This window comes from Pinus tabuliformis, chromosome 4_2 (assembly GCF_031772625.1).
Source record: "Pinus tabuliformis cultivar Carrire ecotype Pingquan chromosome 4_2, CPIR1, whole genome shotgun sequence".
Lineage (NCBI taxonomy): Eukaryota > Viridiplantae > Streptophyta > Pinopsida > Pinales > Pinaceae > Pinus > Pinus tabuliformis.
In genome coordinates this window covers 635,469,073-635,490,033 of record NC_142304.1, presented here as the reverse complement: position 1 = coordinate 635,490,033, position 20,961 = coordinate 635,469,073, and the positions used below count along the sequence as shown (strand labels likewise).

General features: G+C 38.2%; 1 protein-coding gene across 1 annotated transcript; it reads left to right on the top strand.

Annotated features, from left to right (window-relative positions):
* The first annotated feature begins 5,007 nt into the window (after positions 1 to 5,007).
* LOC149170970 (uncharacterized) lies at positions 5,008 to 6,424 on the top strand. The gene has a single exon (XM_089424018.1). It carries the CDS (start codon positions 5,304 to 5,306, stop codon positions 5,946 to 5,948), a length of 645 nt encoding a protein of 214 aa, XP_089280144.1. The 5' UTR covers positions 5,008 to 5,303; the 3' UTR covers positions 5,949 to 6,424.
* Positions 6,425 to 20,961: the final 14,537 nt, after the last annotated feature.

Here is a 20,961-nt window from a genome sequence, read left to right as displayed (position 1 = left end):
TGAAACTTTCATGCCAGGATAGCACTAATGTGTGCACAATTTTACCATTTTGAATCCCTTTTGAAGTTTTCATTTCACTCGCCTAATGTGATTCTTATGATTTTTTTAATGATTAAGTTATCAAGATAGAGAACAATGATAATCAAGTTTTGACCTTTCATCCTGAAATATAGAGTATCATCACACTCACTGTGATGAAAACAAATATGCCTTAGGTGTTCATTTGTTTTCGCATAACATGCCCTGGGAACCTTATGCAATTCATGTAAGGCTTTGATTAATTTACAAACTTTATGTCCCTTCCCTTCACATTCAAATATTAGGTGTTGAATCATATATACTTCTTCTTTCAAATCACCACAAAGAACGACACTTTTTACTTCCATTTGATGGATCGACCAACCATATTGTGTAGCTAAATATATCAACATCCTGGTTGTATTCCACTTTGTTCTTGGGGAAAATGTTTCTTCATAGTTAATCCATTATTTTCTAGCAAAACTGTTTAGCCACAACTCTTGGTTTGTACTTAGTCAAAGGGTTTAACATTTGTTGGAAAATTAACAAGTTTTCATGTTCTAATTGCAATTACAAATCATATTCATCCATCAAGGATTTTTTTCCATTCTTTATGCTTCATTTATTTTGCAAAAGTTGTTGGATCTTTGGAATCAATAGTGACTAAGGAAAAATTCAAATTAGTCGAATCATTAGTCCCTACTTTATTTTGTTCATTTTTGTAAACATCTTTCAGTACTTTTGTGAACCATTTTTGTGTGCTATGTTGTCCTTGTGGTGAAGTTATTTTTATAAATCTTTCATGTTGAAAAAATGTTAATCAAAAAAAGAGTTATCTAACTCATGGATATTCACAAGGGGGCTAAAATTGTTTCTCAATCCAATTTGATTTTCTCTAAGGAATTGCTTTTCTTGTTGCTTCTCCAAGTGACTAAGGATATTATCAAGATCATGCACTTTTACTTTCTATCTCATCAAAGACAACATCCTACATATTTGTTGGAATCTTAAATGAATTGTGAAATATGTATAATTCAATATATCTAAAAAAAAATCAAAATGCTTTATTTTTATTTTGTGTTGGTTAATCATAGGATGTTTGAACCTCGGATCTCATGGAACATAGCTCTTCATTATCATGGTGATCACCATTTGGGCCAACCCCATAGGTTTTCAATATGCTTAATTAATTTTTATAAAATAAATATTTTTTTAGTAATTAAAATATCTTATATAATTAAAAAAATCAAGATATTCTATAAGTGATTGAAGGCTTCCATAGTTATTCATATTGTTGGATATTTCCAACTGTATGGATTTATGATCCATCGAAGGTTTGACGAATTGTCTTTAGTGCAACTTTTTGGAAACTTTTCCGGTTTAATTTCTCTAAAATCTGGCAAGAAGTCATTGAAATCAGAAGTTTCATGGGTAACCCCTACACAATAGAAGTGCTCTAGGGGTTTTTTGAATCCATATATACAATCAAAAAATTAGTTTAAATAACACAAATCAATATTTCACCGCAATTTTTTTCACTAGATTCCTCATAAGAAACTCCAAAAAGCCACACTAAAAACAACTCTATTCATTGAATAACAAAAATTCAATATCTTTCAAGATAAAAAGAATTAAGTAGATGTTAAGGTAAAATATAGAGAATAATTTTGATCAAAAGATAATCCACTAAAAAATAATATAAAGAAATAATTAATTTTTTTTAAAAGAAAGATAGTGAATAACTTTAGGGATAAGCTGAACCTCTATCCATCTCTCTATTAAAATTAAAATATTTTTCTAAATTTCAATAACTCACTGAATAATTGGAGAATTCTTCAAATACTTGTAGATTGTAGATTTCAAGAACTCCTTGAATAATTAATTGTAGAATTGTAAAATAAAACACAAGCGAGGAGTTTTGAAATTGCAAAGGAAAAAAAAGGAGTTTTGAAATTGCAAAGGAAAAAAAAGAACGAACCATGGAGTAAAATGCACCGATTTTTAATCCTGCGACCAACGAAACCTCGCGAAGCAACCGTGGGCCGGGAAACGAACAACGCACGGCTCAATGAAAAGGTTAGAAGCATGGAATCCGGATATCTAACGTGACACCATTAAAATTAGAAAGAAGCTATATGCGACGTGAGCGCGGGCATTGGAACAGCGAGGAATATCCATCAACGTCTGAAGCGAAATTTTTCCATGTTTTGTTGTCGGTATCTCGCTTTTGGGGTGAGGTAGTTTTATTTACAGGAGTAGTTTATAGTGAGATGTTTTTGGTTTGTTTTTTTGGTTTAATTTGTTTAAAATTTAGAAAGAATTTATTAAAATCACAAAATTGATGAGTAATCTTACACAATCAAAATGTCATAAATTTTTTTAAAAACAATGAATTTATATATAATAAAATAACGACAAAATTTCACCTCAAACTTTTCAACCAAATTTCAACACCAAAAAATAGCATAAAAACCTTTTTCCTTCCAGACGTGTACGGTTCGAATCTGTAGGACTGATTGATTTGGAAGATTTGATAAAGTATTTAATGGCCGTTTGTTTTATATATGGTATTATTAGCTGTTACCGTTTGATTCCCACCTGCTTTTACGTTGATACCCATACACTCTCCCACCGATTTACGACTCTCTTTGTCTCGAAAGTAGCCGCCACGCTGTCTATCACATGATCTCCATATGGCATAAAGTACATCGGCGGGCCAGCTTCTGCTCCGCCACCGAGGCTACTGTCAGATGATGATTTATTTGAGTTCGGATGGTCGGTATTGCCGCTAACACTAGATACCATCTTGGTGATGATTCATGAGTCATGGCGCATTGGTAGATGGTAGGTCTTATTAATATGGTGGTGGTTGCAGTGATAACGAAGTAGGCAACTATTCCATGTGCTCCCACTTTATTTGACTAGATAGTGTGTCAGCAATGGGATTGGCTCTAGCTTCAGTTTGTGGTTACCAGACTCCAGTGGTTGAAATGCGGGGTAGGTTGAACTTGTACGACTGCGGAATTCACCAAATAGGTATCTTTCCCACCTACTTTATTCTCGAGATTTTATCCTTTCGACCAAGGTTACAAAATAGTTCACCCCGTTGATTTTGTCATAAATTAAAATTATTATAGGAGTTGTTTTTAGTGTCATTTTTTGGAAGTTTTAATTGTGTATTTTTTTTAATTTCTCTAAAATTTAGATTGAAATTATAAAATTAATAGGTTAATCTTACATAATAGAAGCACCCTAAAAATTTTCATGGCGCTGAATCAAGATATACAGTGAAAAAGAAACTCCAAAAAATAATAGTATAAACAACTTCATTATTAAACAAAGTCTTTCTATAGAAATCATAAGAGAGAATTTTTTGGCCGACATGTTTCAAACCAACAAGTGTGGTTCATCATCCGGACAGATGAAGAGGCACAGAGAGCAATGTAGAGACATAATTTCAAGTAATGGCTATATTTGAACAATAATGTTTAAATTATAATAATAATATATTAAAAACAAATATTATTAACGGTTACATTAAACCACTAGTTTTTTTCTAATATTTAAATAATGAAATAATATCCTTATTTATTTATTTTTTTCAAAAACTAGTGGTTTAATATAACCATTATTGAGTAATATTTGTTTTTAATATATTAATAAATTAATATTATAATTTAAACATTATTGTTTAAATATAACCGCTAATATCATTATTTAAATATTTTTTCCAAAAATTAGTGGTTTAATATCACTGTTATTTAATAATATTTGTTTTTAATATATTAATAAATTAATATTATAATTTAAACATTATTGTCCAAATATAACCATTATTTGAAATTATGTCTCTCCATTGCTCTCTATTTAAGCCTTTGCCATAGCCTGCCTGATGAACCACACCTATTGGATTCTCTCATGTAATTTTTACCGAAAGACTTTGTTTAATTCATTATGAATCACAGAAGCTTGAATACCGATATTTTTTTTTTTTTTTTTAATTTTTAAAAATATAATTATTATATGGTGAAATATGCTAATTATCTTTTTCATATTACAAAGGAAAAACCAGTTATGAAATTCAATTACTACCTATAAAATCGTAGTGTTCTTTGAGGCGTTGTATAGTGTAAAAATATAAAATTAATTAAATTATATATATTATTAAAATAATAAATTTAAGTTATTAAATTTATATAAATAAAATATTTTGAAAATATTTTAAAATTTAAAATTTATTTATATATTTAAAATTATATTTTTAAATAATTAAGAATAATAATTTTATAAAAAATATTTTGTATTTCACAATTATTTAGAAAGTAAAAGCCCAGTTCAAAATTCAAATGATGCATCATTCATATGCTTTTTTATTACTTTACGATTAACTCTCGTTACACATATTTTCCTGATGGGTTATCACACTCATTTAAAATATGGATTAGCGCTATATAACAGTATGAAAAAACAAAAAATAAGTTGTCACTGGGCAGGGAAATTAAAATAGGAGTAAACTCTTTTTTTTAAATTATTTTTTAATTTCAAATAGCAAAGGCACTCTTCAAGTGTACGGCACCCGTCCACGAGACTTTATGGTCAAAATTCCCAAATAAAACCCTTCAATTCCAGCTTCCCCAAAATACTTATCAAATTTGAAAAGAATCAATTGAATTGATCCCATTAAACTTTAAGCATATTGAAAGATAATGTTGCCCTGCGCGTTTCTGCCTGTGACCATTCATCTAGTGCTTGCGTAGACCATTCATCTAGTGCATACCTACGCAAGCTCGTACCTAGCCTGGCACGGCGCTCGGGACCGGAGTAAATTAGGGTTCAACAGCTGCCATAAATCTCTTACTGTCGTGATGACGTGGAATCTGTTCCACAACGAACTTTGTTGAAAGTTGAAACGGATTGATTGACAACGAGCCTTCTTGAAACGGATCGATTGAAAATTTGATACCCTTGTCGTGAAGGAAACCATTTAGCAATAGTTAAAGCGGCAAGAGATGTCAGACAAAAGCCAGGCCTGCCGTCTGAAATCTTCCAGACCATCGTTCAAATCCCCCTCGCATCCCTGACTGTTCCCTCTTCCACCAAATCATCTGGGTTTCCTTATATATATGACTTCCCGTGGCTTGCCTTAGCTATATGTAGCTAATTCCCCTTTCCAATACAATAATAGCATTAAGACCAGTTCTTCGCTGCAGTTGGAGTATCATCCTTCTATTGTCTCTTCACAACCGTTGTCTTCCGTGTTAGAATCTCCGGGACATCTCTCGATAATGTCTGGGACGTTCAGAAAACGCGGTCGTGAGCCCCAGGCTCTGCTGGATTCCATTGATGCCGGGTACCCGAAACGTTTCTGCAGCGAAGAAACAGACCGATTTCTTCATTTACTGCAATTAGACAAAACGTTATCAGAAGATGATGACGATGATTGCGCTCCTAGTGAGGAGCTGGTAAACAAAGTCATGAAAAGCCTGGAGGAAGAGATTGCGGCGACATCTTTCACTTCTCATCACATCTCCAACTCGGGGGATAATTTGGCAACAGACAATGCTTCTAGAGACGATCAAGACCGAACCCAAGATTCGGACTCGGGGGATGATCTCTGTTATCCCTGGGACGCTTCGCACGGCGAGCTCGGCATTCCACCGAACCCCATTCTCGACTTGAAGGACGAAATCTGTCAATCTCCCAAGAGAACATTGGATGGCTTGTCGGATTGCATGGATGTTAAATCCCTTGCCGAAAACTGGCACTTGGAGGACGATTTCGAAAGCTATCGACAATTTGCAGTGTACGAAGATGCCTCGGATGCCAGCCAGCTACAAGATTGTATAAATAGATATTTCGTCAGCCAAGGCATGTTATTTGATGGGGATTTTTCTGACGTATGGAAACTGGAAACCGTCGGTGCCATGTAATCACTGCAAGCGTTATATTTCTGTACAAGTTTTGACTCTATCTCCCCAAGCGCTCTATTTCTGCAAAACTTTTGACTCGATCTCCAGACGAGATATAGGTATATACCCATCATTTCCAATATACTTACAAATGTAGGGAGAACTGTTTATGCATGAAAAGATTAAGTACCTTCACAATGCGTGTTTTGCAAGTTTGCATAAATAGATATTTCGTCAGCCAGGCATGTTATTTGATGGGGATTTTTCTGCCGTATGGAAACTGGAAACCGTCAGTGCCATGTAATCACTGCAAGCGTTATATTTCTGTACAAGTTTTGACTCTATCTCCCCAAGCGTTCTATTTCTGCAAAACTTTTGACTCGATCTCCAGACGAGATATATATACCCGTCATTTCCAATATACTTACAAATGTAAGGAGAACTGTTTATGCGTGAAAAGATTAAGTACCTTCACAATGCGTGTTTTGCAAGTTTTCTTGTTCATAAAAAAAAAACGGTCAGATGATATCTCTTCTATCATTTTTAATTTTCACAAACCAACAGTTTGCAAATGGTCAAACAAGCTAACTTTTCTATTTCGAGACTCAATAGGCCAGGATTTAGACTGTGCGCTGTTTATTTTCCACAGTTACAGCCGAGGAATTCTTTTTGGTATAAATAATTTTGAAACATAGTCAATTCTATTGAGTTAGATATATATAATTCTCTGCGAAATGTAATTTCATATCCTTTTATTTTTATATTTTTTAAAATTGAAGTCATTGTTTAATGCTCTCCGCAATCCTTGTAAATTTGTTATAATGCTTCCTTTCCACTGTTCTCGATTTGTACGTTAAAAATCCTTTCCAAAACATTACTTATAATTTAAGCTTTTTGAAAATAATTTATTTGAGCTGTAACTTTGAATCATTCGTCAGTGTAATTTCATATCTTTAACGAGAGGGAACAGGTGGTTGAGTAGAAAGAAACTTGTAACTGAAATCTGAGCTTTTACTATAGAAACCTGTGACAGTTCAGTGGACGAAGCTGATGAATTTATAATACTTCAAAAGAGAGCATATCCAACCTTGCCTTACCCATTTCTATCCATTTCTACAAGATATGGTGACTCTGTACCTTATCATATATGATACATCCTGTTTGTAGAGAAGTTACTAACTATAAAAAGGTTAAAGAATCAGAAAATTAGATTCAAACTATCGGCACCATCATTTACTCCCTGTAACCACGTTCCGTAGTTATAGAGTTTGCTGAAATCACTATCTTATATAAAAGGAAATAATGGATCACTAGCTTGAGTTAAACTTTAATACTTTGCTATTTAAACTGCATCATTCTCCACCTGTTCTAAGCATATACATTGGATTACGTGGATGTGTCCTCCTATGCATCAACACCACATTCTCTGTCACTAGATATTGGTAGCATTTATTAACATGTGACCTTCATCATTATTATATAGTATAGTATTCCTGTAGTTTCAGTTACCTAGTTTTTCCTACACCCACTAACTTTTATCTAGCATACTTTGCTCAAATGCACCTAAAGTTCTAAGGTATATAGCCCGGAGTTAGATTAACTTTGGTTTCATTTCATGCTTGTCTCCAGCCTGTGCCCTGTTAGAATCCACCCAGGTGAGGCACACTAATCTACACAACTGAAGATTCATAAAGAAAAAATTTAAACACCCACACATAAATCTATATAAATACAAATAAAGGTAGAAAATGAATAATGACGAGATCAACTTGAATCGTTTTACTATTGTGAAACCCTGTACCACAAACTTGAACGAGGGAAATACCATCCCCATTGCCTTTTCTCAGCAATGTATTTTCTATAGCCAACAATTAATCCACCCCTACAAGATCAAGGACAAATATATTAGAGAAATAACAAGAATCACAACATTGCTTAAAATATAGTAGAGAAATAACAAGAATCACAACATTGCTTAACCCTAAGAAATGTAACAGCAGATCACACGTCCCTAGGAATTTCCTAGATAGGGTATCTCTTTCAATAAAAAAATATGAACGCTTTATGCGAAAACGAGCAACTGTCAAATGAGTTAAAGCTTAGTACAAAGCTTTAAAGTGATCATGTTAGGGAATAATCCAATAAGCTGAGGTGGCCCTTTTCCTTCTAGAATACATTCCTGCAACATGAGGACACAATCTCAACTTTAGCACTATTTCAAGAAATTTTATCAATGTACAAGTTAATGTATGTGAGAGAAAAACAAGTTTCTTTTCAGTTAAACGAGAAGCCACTGCTTGATCCTCCTTGATTGTTCCTCCTAAGTAAAAGGAAATAAGCACATCAAGGCTTCAGTGAACAAGAATCATATAAACAACCAGGTAAAGATAAATGTAAACGATTAGCATCTTCCATGACATAACTGTTACTGAATACTAAATAGTGATGAAGGTTGTACTCAAAATGCCACAATGCATAATAATAGTTAGGCATAAAGTACTGCGAAATGAAAAAATTACAAAATCCTAAACACTATACCTAGGTGCTCTGCTTCCCTAGCAAGAAGGAAAGATAATAATCATCTTTTCTGTCTCCAAAGTGGTAAGTATAAAATATGATATAGCAGTCATCACTGTAGAATTTTCCAATATCCTCTTTAGGAAATAGGGCTTTAAAAACATTGTTGACCCTCCAAACCTGCAACCACATGCAAGAATTCCCATTACACATTGATTATACATCATAAAAATGACCTTTTAGATCCATTAGAAAGGGCTTGCTCTCAGAAAATGAAAACAATAATCTGCACAAAAAAACATATTAAGAATTGGGAGATTGAAAATGTGAAGGCACAAACAAACTGTATTATTCAAATACATCTGATATTTTTAGCAAAAACGAGACCTCAGTTTTCCCATTTCCCTCAAGCAATGGTCAATTCTCTTCTTTAAGTGGAGTTGCCTTCAAAATTCCCTTCACATTGGTTCCTTGTTGCTTCAATAATGCTCATTTTTTTTTGAAATTGAATAAGTGAAACCCCTTAAAATATTATCTCTAGGCTAGTCAGTGCACAACGAACTATTATACTTACCAACAACTTTTCCTCTTCCATCCTCAGAGCCCGAAGTTCCACTGCCAAGTGACCATGAGTAAAAATTTGACCTAAAAGGCAGTGTTTCAAATCCCTGGATAACTAGAGTTATGTGTGTGTTCCTCGGTCGTTTTTTATTATAAATGCATTCCTGAAGATACCATTAAAGTTTAGATATACATCATAAAGTTCAAATTATAGCTCAAACGTTGGAAGAAATGAAACTGGCTGATTGAACTAAATCAAGGCTGGGAGAACCAACCCGTTAGGCTATGTAACGCCTTCTTGGTTGTGCGACAGGCGGGCGTCGGGTGACCGCGCGCGCACGCACGACGGGCGTGCGATGGTGCATCGGGCGGGTGCGACCAACCGGGCATGCGACGGAGTTGCGGAGGAAATGCGACGTTTACACGAACTACATGTGACGAACATGTGTTACAATGGATTGCGATGGGAGAGTTTATACACTTGGTTGGGCGTTGCGGTGTGGGTTGGCCGACTTGCCATGGAGGGCAAGGCCGACACATAGGTGGGCGTTCAGAGGGGTGTGTAGACGGAGATTTGGTGGTCGGCTGGGCGAGCCACCACCCCATTGCGATGAGTATATATATGGAATGCGTTTGGAGCATTCGTTCAACATTCGAACATCACTCATACGCACTCCTCTCTTGGAGTCAAGACTTGTGCGCAGATTTGAGGAGGATGAGCGCATAGCTCATGCGCTCCTATGGTAAGTCGCACTTGGTGAAGAGCTCTTGGTGAAGAGGTGAATGCGTTGGGCAAGGTGTGCCCGAGGTGATCGTGCGGAGGTGTTTGTGCGACGACTTGGCGTGGGTGTCTTGGCGACTCGGGTGAGCGCCCGCCCACCGTGCAAGTGTGCACGAAGGTGAGACGGAGGTTGGAACCAGAGGTCGTAGAGTTGGGCAGGCGGTACTACGTGTTGTTCACACGATTTGGGCATTTGTCAAGGTTGGCAAGTGGGACTGCGTGTGGGCAGGTATACACGGTTTGGGCGTTTGCGACCAAACGAAGAGCGAACCGGCGAAGACGTGCGACGAGGTGAACAACGGGTTGGAGAGTCATGCGGCGACCATGCGGAGGTGCCGACGAGCTGGGCAACCGAGTTTGCCGAAGTTGTGAAAATTTGGCTAAGTGTAAATTTGGGGTTTCCAAAGGACTTAGTCTGTACATTGTAAAAGTGAAGATTGTATAATATATTGATATTCAGGCATACTCATATTGCAGGGAGTTGCCCCTCCCTTTATACTGTTGTGCATTTCTCTTGGTTAATGCTATTGATAATGAATGTGTATGGGTGTTCATTGGTATAAAGGCACATTAATAATACTTGGTAACGAAAATAAAACTAAGTATGGAATGTTAAGGCGTAGTCTACAATCGTAAGTATTGGTGAAAAGAAAACAGTTGGTAGTGCTGCACCTCGCTATAAGCGGTTGGAAGACTACCGCAGGTGTAGGGGCGTGACAGGTGGAATCAGAGCAGGTTGATTTAGGGTTGAAGAAGCTTGACAGTTGATGGCAGTGGAAGCAGGTACTTGCAGGTGAAGGAAGCTAGTTTCACATACAAGTGGAACAAGGGCCGGTTCATGATTACAGGGAACTTGGTGAAGCTGGTGAAACGGGTTTGGCAGAGGTGAAGCTTAGTGCTTGGGCCAAGCTGAACGACAAGGCATGGCAGGTTTGGAAGAATGTGAAGGGAAGCTCTTGCTTACCTTATATAGGTTGAAGAGGTTGAAAGAAGAGAATCCCCAGATTCGAGATAAGATTGAAGTCTTGGAAAAGAATGTTGAAGACGAACTTCTTCAACTTGGTTGGACAATGGAGCAAGATGAAGTTGCATGTTGTGCTATGTTGGGTCCCTATAATACTAGTGATTACCCCATTACTATTGTAGTTATACCATTTATTTATATTGTTGTGCCCCTATTACCCCCATGTTCTTATTTCTGTGCCCCATAGAATCCCTCTATTGTTATTTTTGTGGCTTTATATTATTATTTTTAGGTCGGCTGGATTATATTGTGACTCCTTAGACTCCTATATATAGAAAGGAGGTTTTGTCATTTGTATCATTAAAGAATTTTTCATTTATGTAATGTAAAGGAGGTTGCCCCCTCGAAGAGGCTGAATTCTAAGGCGTTGATCTATCTTTTATATCTTTTCTTGAGTTGGTTTCATAACATTTGGTATCAGAGCTTTGGATTCTAGGGTTTCGCTGCTCCAAACAGGTCATTGTGGCATTTTCGCTATAACTTTGTTCTGTGATGTTTCAGAAGTCGCAAAAAAAACCCATTTGAGAAGAAATCGCGCTGAACCTTGGGTCTGAATTTCAGAGCTTTTCGCGGAGATATGATCTGAGGAAGTTGGTCTTTTTGCAGACTCCTGAATTACATTCAAAACAGGTGACCTCGGGAAAATCGTCATAACTTTCTCTCTAGGGATCTGATTGAAATTTCGTAAGAAGGTACAGAAAGAGGACGGACTGTAGTTTCATGTATGTGTGTTTCAGATTCAAAGGTTGAAACAGTGACTCGTGGCACGTCGTACAAGTTCGCTCTACTGAACTAGTCTAAAAGCAAGTCACTGTGGGAGATTTCACATAACTCTTCTGTTATGAAACCAGCTCAAGAAAAGATAGAAAAAATAAATAAACGCCTTAGAATTCAGCCTCTTCGAGGGGGCAACCTCCTTTACATTACATAAATGAACAATTCTTGGATGATACAAATGACAAAACCTCCTTTCTATATATAGGAGTCTAAGGAGTCACAATATAATCCAGCCGACCTAACAATAATAATATAAAGCCACAAAAATAACAATAGAGGGATTCTATGGGGCACAGAAATAACAATATGGGGGTAATAGGGGCAAAACAATATAAATAAGGGGTATAACTACAATAGTAATGGGGTAATCACTAGTATTATAGGGACCCAACATGCCCCTCTCCTTCAAAAAAGTGTTGTCCTCAACGCTTGAGTAGTTCTGGATACTTCTACATAAAATTCTCATCCTCCCATGTGGAATCTTCAGTGGATAAGTTCTTCCACTTGATAAGATACTCTGAAATTGATCGATTTCGTAGCTGTCGAGTTCTTGTTTCTGTGACTGCTTCCAGTTCCAAGCCTTAAATACTTTTTAGAACAAAGATTATCCTCTGAAGAGCAACAAAAGTGGGTCACAAAGATGTTGGGTTATGACTTTGAAATCATCTACAAAAAGGGAAGCAAAATGTGGTGGGAGATGCAGTCTCAAGAAAGGATGAGGATGTGGAAGAATTGTTGTGTGCCATTTCTATTATCCAACCAGATTGGATAAATGAAGCAAGGGAGGAATGGAAGAATGATGAAGAAGTGTGGGCACTTATTCGAAAGCTACAACAAGATTCCAATACGTCTGATACATTTAGCTAGCAAAATGATTCATTATGGTACAAAGATTGCTTATACCTCTGTAATAATTCCGAGCTAAAACAAAATATTCTTATGGAATTGCACACTTCTCCCTTAGGAGGGCACTCGGATTTTTAAAAACTTACCATAGGGTTAAGAAGGAATTTTTTTGGGATGGCCTTAAATGAGATATTCAAAAGTTTGTGGCGGAATTTTTGGTTTGCCAACAAAATAAAGTTGAAACAATTAAGACACCGGGTCTTTTACAACCTTTATCCATTCCAAGCCAACGTTGGGAGGAGGTTTCAATGGATTTTATCACAGGTTTACCCAAGTCGGAGGGAAAGAGTATCATCATGGTGGTAGTTGACAGACTTACCAAGTATGCACATTTTTGTGCATTATCACATCCATTTAAAGCCAGTACAGTTTCTACTGCATTTATGGAAACAATTCAAAAGCTACATGGAAACCCAAAGATTATTGTAAGTGACAGAGATCCCATTTTCACTGGAAATTTTTGGACAAAATTATTTTCTTGTCTTGGTACTCAGTTAGCTCATAGCTCATCTTATCATCCTCAATCTGATGGGCAAACTGAGATAGTAAACAAATGTTTGGAAGGATATCTTCGTTGCTTTGTATCTGATGAACAGACACAATGGGTCAAATGGTTGCCTCTGGTTGAATGGTGGTAGAACACTTCCATACAACAACAAAAATGACCCCATTTATGGCACTTTATGGGTATCAACCACCATCCATCACATCATATTTAAGAGAAAATTCTAAGGTTTAGGCAGTGGAACATGACATCGAACATCAACAACAAGTCCTCCAACTCTTAAAGGATAACCTCGTGTTGGCACAAAATAGAATGAAACAACAGGCAGATCAACATCGCAGTGAAAGAAGTTTTGATGTAGGTGATTGGGTATTCCTACGGCTATAACCATATAAGCAAATGTCCCTAAAGCAAGCTAAGAAGGATAATAAATTATCACCAAAGTATTATGGTCTGTACAAGGTGTTGCAAAAGATTGGTACTATGGCATACAAATTGGAGGTTCCTGCAGCGTCTCGATTGCACCCAGTTTTCCATGTTTCATGTTTAAAGAAGGTTATAGGTGACAAGCTCCCAGTGCAAACAATATTGCCAGAACTTGATGAGGAAGGAAAAATTATATTGGAATCGGAAGCAGTCACAGAAACAAGAACTCGACAGCTACGAAATCGATCTATTTCAGAGTATCTTATCAAGTGGAAGAACTTATCCGCTGAAGATTCCACATGGGAGGATGATAATTTTATGCAGAAGTATCCAGAACTACTCAAGCATTGAGGACAACACTTTTTTGAAGGAGAGGGGCATGTTGGGTCCCTATAATACTAGTGATTACCCCATTACTATTGTAGTTATACCCTTTATTTATATTGTTGTGCCCCTATTACCCCCATGTTGTTATTTCTGTGCCCATAGAATCCCTCTATTGTTATTTTTGTGGCTTTATATTATTATTGTTAGGTCGGCTGGATTATATTGTGACTCATTAGACTCCTATATATAGAAAGGAGGTTTTGTCATTTGTATCATCAAAGAATTGTTCATTTATGTAATGTAAAGGAGGTTTCCCCCTCGAAGAGGCTGAATTCTAAGGCGTTGATCTATCTTTTCTATCTTTTCTTGAGCTGGTTTCATAACATGCTATCAAGGAAGAGGAAGTGATGATAGTTAAAGATGTTGCAGATGTGACAACGATGGAGGATGAACTTGATATTGATAAAGTTGGACCAGGATCGTGCAGTTTGCAGACATGGATGAATGAGGATACTCATTTGGAGGAGCCTCATGATGGTGATGAAGTAAGTATTGATACTTGTGTTTCATTTGAGCATTTGGTAGATGGACCGCATGCAGAGAAGGGCAAAGCCAGTTTGCCGATGCTAGGGAGCATCTTACCATGGATGTTTATGATGAGACCTTGTATGGAGAAGCAAGGATTGGTGATTGTTGCAGGACTTGTTGGGGTTGTTTGTGACCCTATGGTAGAAGGTACAAAGACCCGTGACAAGGGTGGAACTTGATGATTGTTGTGAAGGATTGGGTCATGCTTTAGCCACATGGAGAATTGGCTAAGTGCCCGACATGACTCATGGATAGATTGGAGGGCACACTCTTGGGTGGAATTCTCATGGCCGAGACCAAGAGATAGTCTTAGTGGACACTTTGGTGGAGGAGCTATGATGGAGAGACTCATGACATGATGATATGGTTGGGTGACCGAGTTCACTAGACTGAAGATTGCAGCTTGGATGAGGATGACCGATTGTTGTGATGGGTCTACTTGGTTGGACTACATGGGAAACTTAGTCATGGACATCAGGTTGGAGACATGGAGCATGGTAGTATTATGCAGGGACATTATGTGGGAGCACTTATAGAGGTGTCACTTATGGGCATCCAATGAGGAGTGCCAAGGCAGGATGTTGTGCAGATGGAATTGCTAGTGTGACATGGGGACTTATTACTTATGAGCCTATGGAGAGCTTGTACACTCTTGTGCAACAAGACCATGGACTTGGATGGAGTTATGAGCAGACTATGGAGCATTCCTACTACATGGAGAGCTGAGGCATCTTGTAGAGACCTTTGGGCCGAGACTTGTATGCTTGCTGGATGTTGGTTGGGGATGACTTATGGAGCTCATGACGACATGAGATTGTTGTGACTTTTAGGGGCTTCATACATGGTGGACTTAGAGGATTGATGCATTGAGGAGCTGAGGTCAGAGACTTTGATGCAGGATGGGGTGCATACTTTCAAGTACATGTATGGGAATGGCTTGAAAGAGTGACTTGATGTGGATGATCGATATGAGACACTTTGAAGTGATGGAGTTACAACGATGATGATGCCTTGGTGGCAACACTTGGGGCATGGGTTGAGCCGAGACTCAACTACCTTTTGACATGAGAGATGATTGATCTATGATCATGGGCAGCACATGGATAGATGAGACAAGTAGATACTTGTTTCTATGGCAGACTTGAGGGATGACACATTGCAGATATGATGGAGGTTGCTTCATGGACCTGGATGTGGCATACCGAGAGTTGGAGATTGATGAGATGATCTCTTCATATGGAGGAGATACACATATGGATGATGTTGGGATAGATGTGGCTGATTTCATGTAGCACATTGACACCAAACATCATGGACAGCATGTTGTAGATGAGATGAGGACTACTTCATGGACTTGAGCATGGCTTACACTTATATGGAGATGGATTCTTGATCGAGTTCAGGATGTGACAGGATGCTTTAAGGAACGACCGATGGTGGCATGAGGATGTGCATTCTCATGGTTTGAGCGTGACAGTTGGATTAGCTACCCAACTAGTTCAGTCATGGGGGACGTCAGTGTATAGAGATGTGTTAGCATTTGTTGGAGTATCATGGCAGCGGTTCACATGGGGACGACACATGATGAGGTCGACACGAGATGTTGCAGTGGGCATGTAGCTTGAGATGGAGGGACCAGCCTTCCACGATGGAGAAGCATGTGGAGATTGTGACATGGTGGTTGATGATCATGGGTTGAGATGACTTCCGATATATGACATATTGTTGAGATGAGATGTTGGCACATGGTTGAGGTGTGTTAGCACTTGTTGACATATCATGGGCAGTTTTGCACATGGTGGTGATGACACGATCGAGTTTGACACATTGCTGCGGTGGACATGTAGCTTGAGTTGGAGGGATCAACCTTCCATGGTGGAGAGCAGCATGGGGAGATTGTGTCGGGTGGTCGATGATCATGGACATCCGATATATGACATACATTGGTATGGAGTATCTTGGTGACAGTTGGTTGCTAAGATGAGACATGGTGGAGATGGAGTCCTACATATGTTGCAGGGATGTTTGCCATATGTGAGGGGAGTCGACATCATGGATATTGATGCTTGGAGGACAATATGTTGTTGAGGACGACAACGACTTTAGGTGGAGGAGGATGTAACGCCTTCTTGGCTGTGCGACAGGCGAGCACCGGGTGACCGCGCGCGCACGCACGACGGCCGGGTGTGACCAACCAGGCATGCGACAGAGTTGCGGAGGAAATGCAACGTTTACATGAACTACATGCGATGAACATGTGTTACAATGGATTGCAATGGGAGAGTTTATACACTTGGTTGGGCGTTGCGGTGTGGGTTGGCCGACTTGCCATGGAGGGCAAGGCCGACACATAGGTGGGCGTTTAGAGGGGTGTGTAGACAGATATTTGGTGGTCGACTGGGCGAGCCACCACCCCATTGTGATGAGTATATATATGGAATGTGTTTGGAGCATTCGTTCAACATTCGAACATCACTCATACGCACTCCTCTCTTGGAGTCTAGACTTGTGCGTAGCTTTGAGGAGGATGAGCGCATAGCTCATGCGCTCCTATGGTAAGTTGCACTTGGTGAAGAGCTCTTGGTGAAGAGGTGAATGCGTTGGGAAAGGCATGCCCAAGGTGATCGTGCGGAGGTGTTTGTGTGACGACTTGGCGTGGGTGTCTTGGCGACTCAGGTGAGTGCCCGCCCACCGTGCAAGTGTGCACGAAGGTGAGATGGAGGTTGGAACCGGAGGTTGTAGAGTTGGGTAGGTGGTACTACGTGCTGTTCACATAATTTGGGCATTTGTCAAGGTTGGCAAGTGGGACTGCGTGTGGGCAGGTATACACAGTTTGGGCATTTGCGACCAAACGAAGAGCGAACCGGCGAAAACGTGCGACGAGGTGAACAATGGGTTGGAGAGTCGTGCGGCGACCATGCGGAGGTGCCGACGAGCTGGGCAACCGAGTTTGCCGAAGTTGTGAAAATTTGGCTAAGTGTAAATTTGGGTTTCCCAAGGACTTAGTCTGTACATTGTAAAAGTGAAGATTGTATAATATATTGATATTCGGGCAGACTCATATTGCAGGGAGTTACCCCTCCCTTTATACTGTTGTGCATTTATCTTGGTTAATGTTGTTGATAATGAATGTGTATGGGTGTTCATTGGTATAAAGGCACATTAATAATACTTGGTAACAAAAATAAAACTAAGTATGGAATGTTAAGGCGTAGTCTGCAATCGTAAGTATTGGTGAAAAGAAAATGGTTGGTAGTGCTGCACCTCGCTATAAGCGGTTGGAAGACTACCGCAGGTGTAGGGGCGTGACAGGCTAGGTGGTGACGTTACGCTAGCGCCTATCACCACCATAGTAAGCACATCTAGAGTTACCGACAGTGCAAAGTACAAAGTGCCTTGGTACCGTCCCTTTGGATATATAATATCTGATGTCATAGCGAACTAGTGGGGTGCTGAATATGGTGTTGAGTTGGAAATATATTTTATGAAGGGGTAGCTGCTTCTGGATGATTGATAACCCAGAATGAGATGTATTGATCATACACATAGCCTTGAAGAGTTGGTGCAGACTATAATTCTCTTACAGAGGAGCACAACTAACGCTACCAATAATAGCCAATGTATATACGGTCAAGATCTGGTTAATTTTATCCTGCACATAGTCAAATGCGCGAGTTAGATAAGTGTTTAGCTCTATTTGTTGGCTTTATTTATTTCGTGGAGCAGATTTAATAAAGATATTCAGGTAGCAGGTCATCAATAAAAGGAAACTGACTATGCTCTTCGGGATCCTCAATCAGGGAAGGTGCAAACAATCTCAAGCAATCTACATTTACGACTGAGAAGATGTGCATGTAAGCTGGTAGATCAAGGAAAAAAGCATTCTCACAAATCTTTTCAAGTATCTAGAAAGGTCCATACCTGATAGGTTTTAGCTTTTTACCTTCACCTTGCATCCTGTCCTTGCTAATGTACAACCAGACTTGGTCACCAACTTGAAAACTATGCTCCATCTGATGCTTGTCATGCCTTGCCTTGTATTTGGCTTGGCTCTTTTCCAATTGTTCCTGTACTGCCTGGTGGATCTCCTGGATTTATTCAATGAACCTAGTTGCCCTATCCACATCATTATGTCCCTCAACTGTGGTATCTTTACCAAAGACAAAATCCAAAGGAGACCTTGGTGTGAAACCAAAACAAGTCTCGAAAGGAGATCTCTATGTAGAAGAATGTTTTTCTTTATTGTAAGCATGCTACACATAACACAAATGTTCATCCCAAAGATTAGGATGTTTGCTGCAATATCCTCTGAGTAACTGGATCACTGTCCTGTTAACTACTTCTGTCTAGCCATCAGTTTGTGGATGAAAATTTGTGCTTTTCTTCAGTTTGGTGTCCATCAGTTCCCACAGAGTTGACCAAAACATCCCCACAAATCGGGTGTCTTGATCAGATACAATGGAAGTGGGTAATCCAAAATGAATCCATACATGTTCAAAAAATAGTTTTGCACTTTGTTCAGCTGTAATCTATTTATTAAAAGGTATCAAAATACACATTTTGCTGAACCTATCCACAACAACATACAGATAATCATGATCTTTCCTAGATTTAGGCAGTCCTCCAACATAATCCATGGAAACACTTTCCCAAGGGTGAGAAGGAATTGGTAATGGAGTGTACAAGCCTAGTTTTCTATTGTTGGGCTTGCTTTTAGCACACATAGTACATTCTCTTACATATCTAGAAACTGTCTCATTCATTTTAGGCCAATAACAAAATCATTGTAGTTGTGCAACTGTTTTACTTACCCCAAAGTGACCTGATATCAGAGAAGTGTGTGCTTCTCTAATTATCTTTACTCTCTCAGTTTGTGGAATGCATAACTTCCCACAATGGTATAAGAGTCGGTCCTTTACATGATAGTCCAATTCTTCTACTCTTTTGCCTTGAATTAAAGTTGCATATACATCTTTAAAGTCTATATCTTGAGCATATTTTTCAATGTAGCTTTCATGTAACACAAAATTATTCTTTAGTATAGTAGATGCATTTATAATGGGTCTAGATAACATGTCTGCAACTTTATTATGTATGCCCTTTTTATATCTGATGACTATATGAATCTGTTGTAGAAAACCCATCCATATGTAGTGTCTTGATTGCTGTAACTTAGTTTGGGAGTGTAGATATTGAAGTGGTTGATGATCAATATGTATTACTGTCTCTTTTCCCATTAAGTAATGTTTACACTTTTTCACACTCTGTACTAATGCATACAATTATTTATCATATGTAGGATAGTTAACTACCGCAGAATTAAACATCTCAGAATGATAACATATGGGTTTATTGTGCTGTGTCAACACTGCTACATAGTCACTAGCATTTGTTTGGATCTCAAATGGCCTTTGAAGATTAGGCAGTGCTAGTATAGGTGCTATACTAACCTTTTCTTTCAAGGTGTCGAAGGCTTTCTGATGTTTGCCTCCCCACTGAAACACCTTGTTCAATCCTGTTAAGGCATGTAAGGGAGCTGAAATTGAGGAAATGTTAGAAATGAAATTCAATATTGTGCTGCTCCTAAGAAGCTTCTCACTTTTTTAGCAGATTTGGGTTTAGCCTAGCTCACAATGACTGCCACTTTAGAGGGATCTATCTTTAATTCACCACCTCCTACTATATGACCCAAATAATTCAGATATGTTTTGCCAGATTCACATTTTGAGAGTTTAACATGAAGTTTTTCTCTTTTCAAAACATCTAATGTTTGCTTAACATGCTTTATGTGTTCTTCCCATGTTTTGCTAAAAAAAAAATCAGAATGTCATCCAGATACACAATAACGAAATCATCAAGAAAAGGTCTGAGTACATCATTCATTAATCTCATGAAAGTAGCAGGAGCATTAGTTAAACCAAAAGGCATAACCAACCATTCATACAATCCCTGCTTTGTTTTGAAAGAAGTCTTCCATGCATCTTGTTCTGCAACTCTGACCTAATGGTATCCACTGTGCAAGTCTAGCTTGGAAAAAATAAACAACTTCTTTCAATTGATCCAAAAGATCATTTATGCGAGGAAGGGGATAACGATTTTTGATTGTTATCTTATTCAGTGCTCGATAATCAATGCACATTCTCCACGAGCCATCTTTCTTTCTCACCAAAATGATTGGTGACCCACATGGTGATGTGCTAGGCCTAATGAACCCTTTCTCGAGCAACTCTTGCACCTGCTTCTTGATTTCAGCATTCTCTAAAGCAGACAACCTATACATTCCAATGTTAGGCAATGGATCATCTTGCTGTAAAATAATATCATGTACTATTTCCTTTTTGGGTGGTAGGCCTTTAGGTTCTTGAAACAAGATATCATACTCTGAAACAACATTTTATAAATCAACTTGTTTTTCGGCATTATAGCCCTCAAATACATTGGTTTTATCAGGTTTTTTTTTCCTTTTCAACCATCAGTAAGAATTATCTACACGAATTTATCATTCTTTTCATCTGCCCTGAGTTTATGAGAGTATAATTATTCTTGAGCTTATGAGCTCTTACAAAGTATTCGATTCCATATTTAACAAGTAGATACTTGTTCTTAGCTCTATAGAAAATAG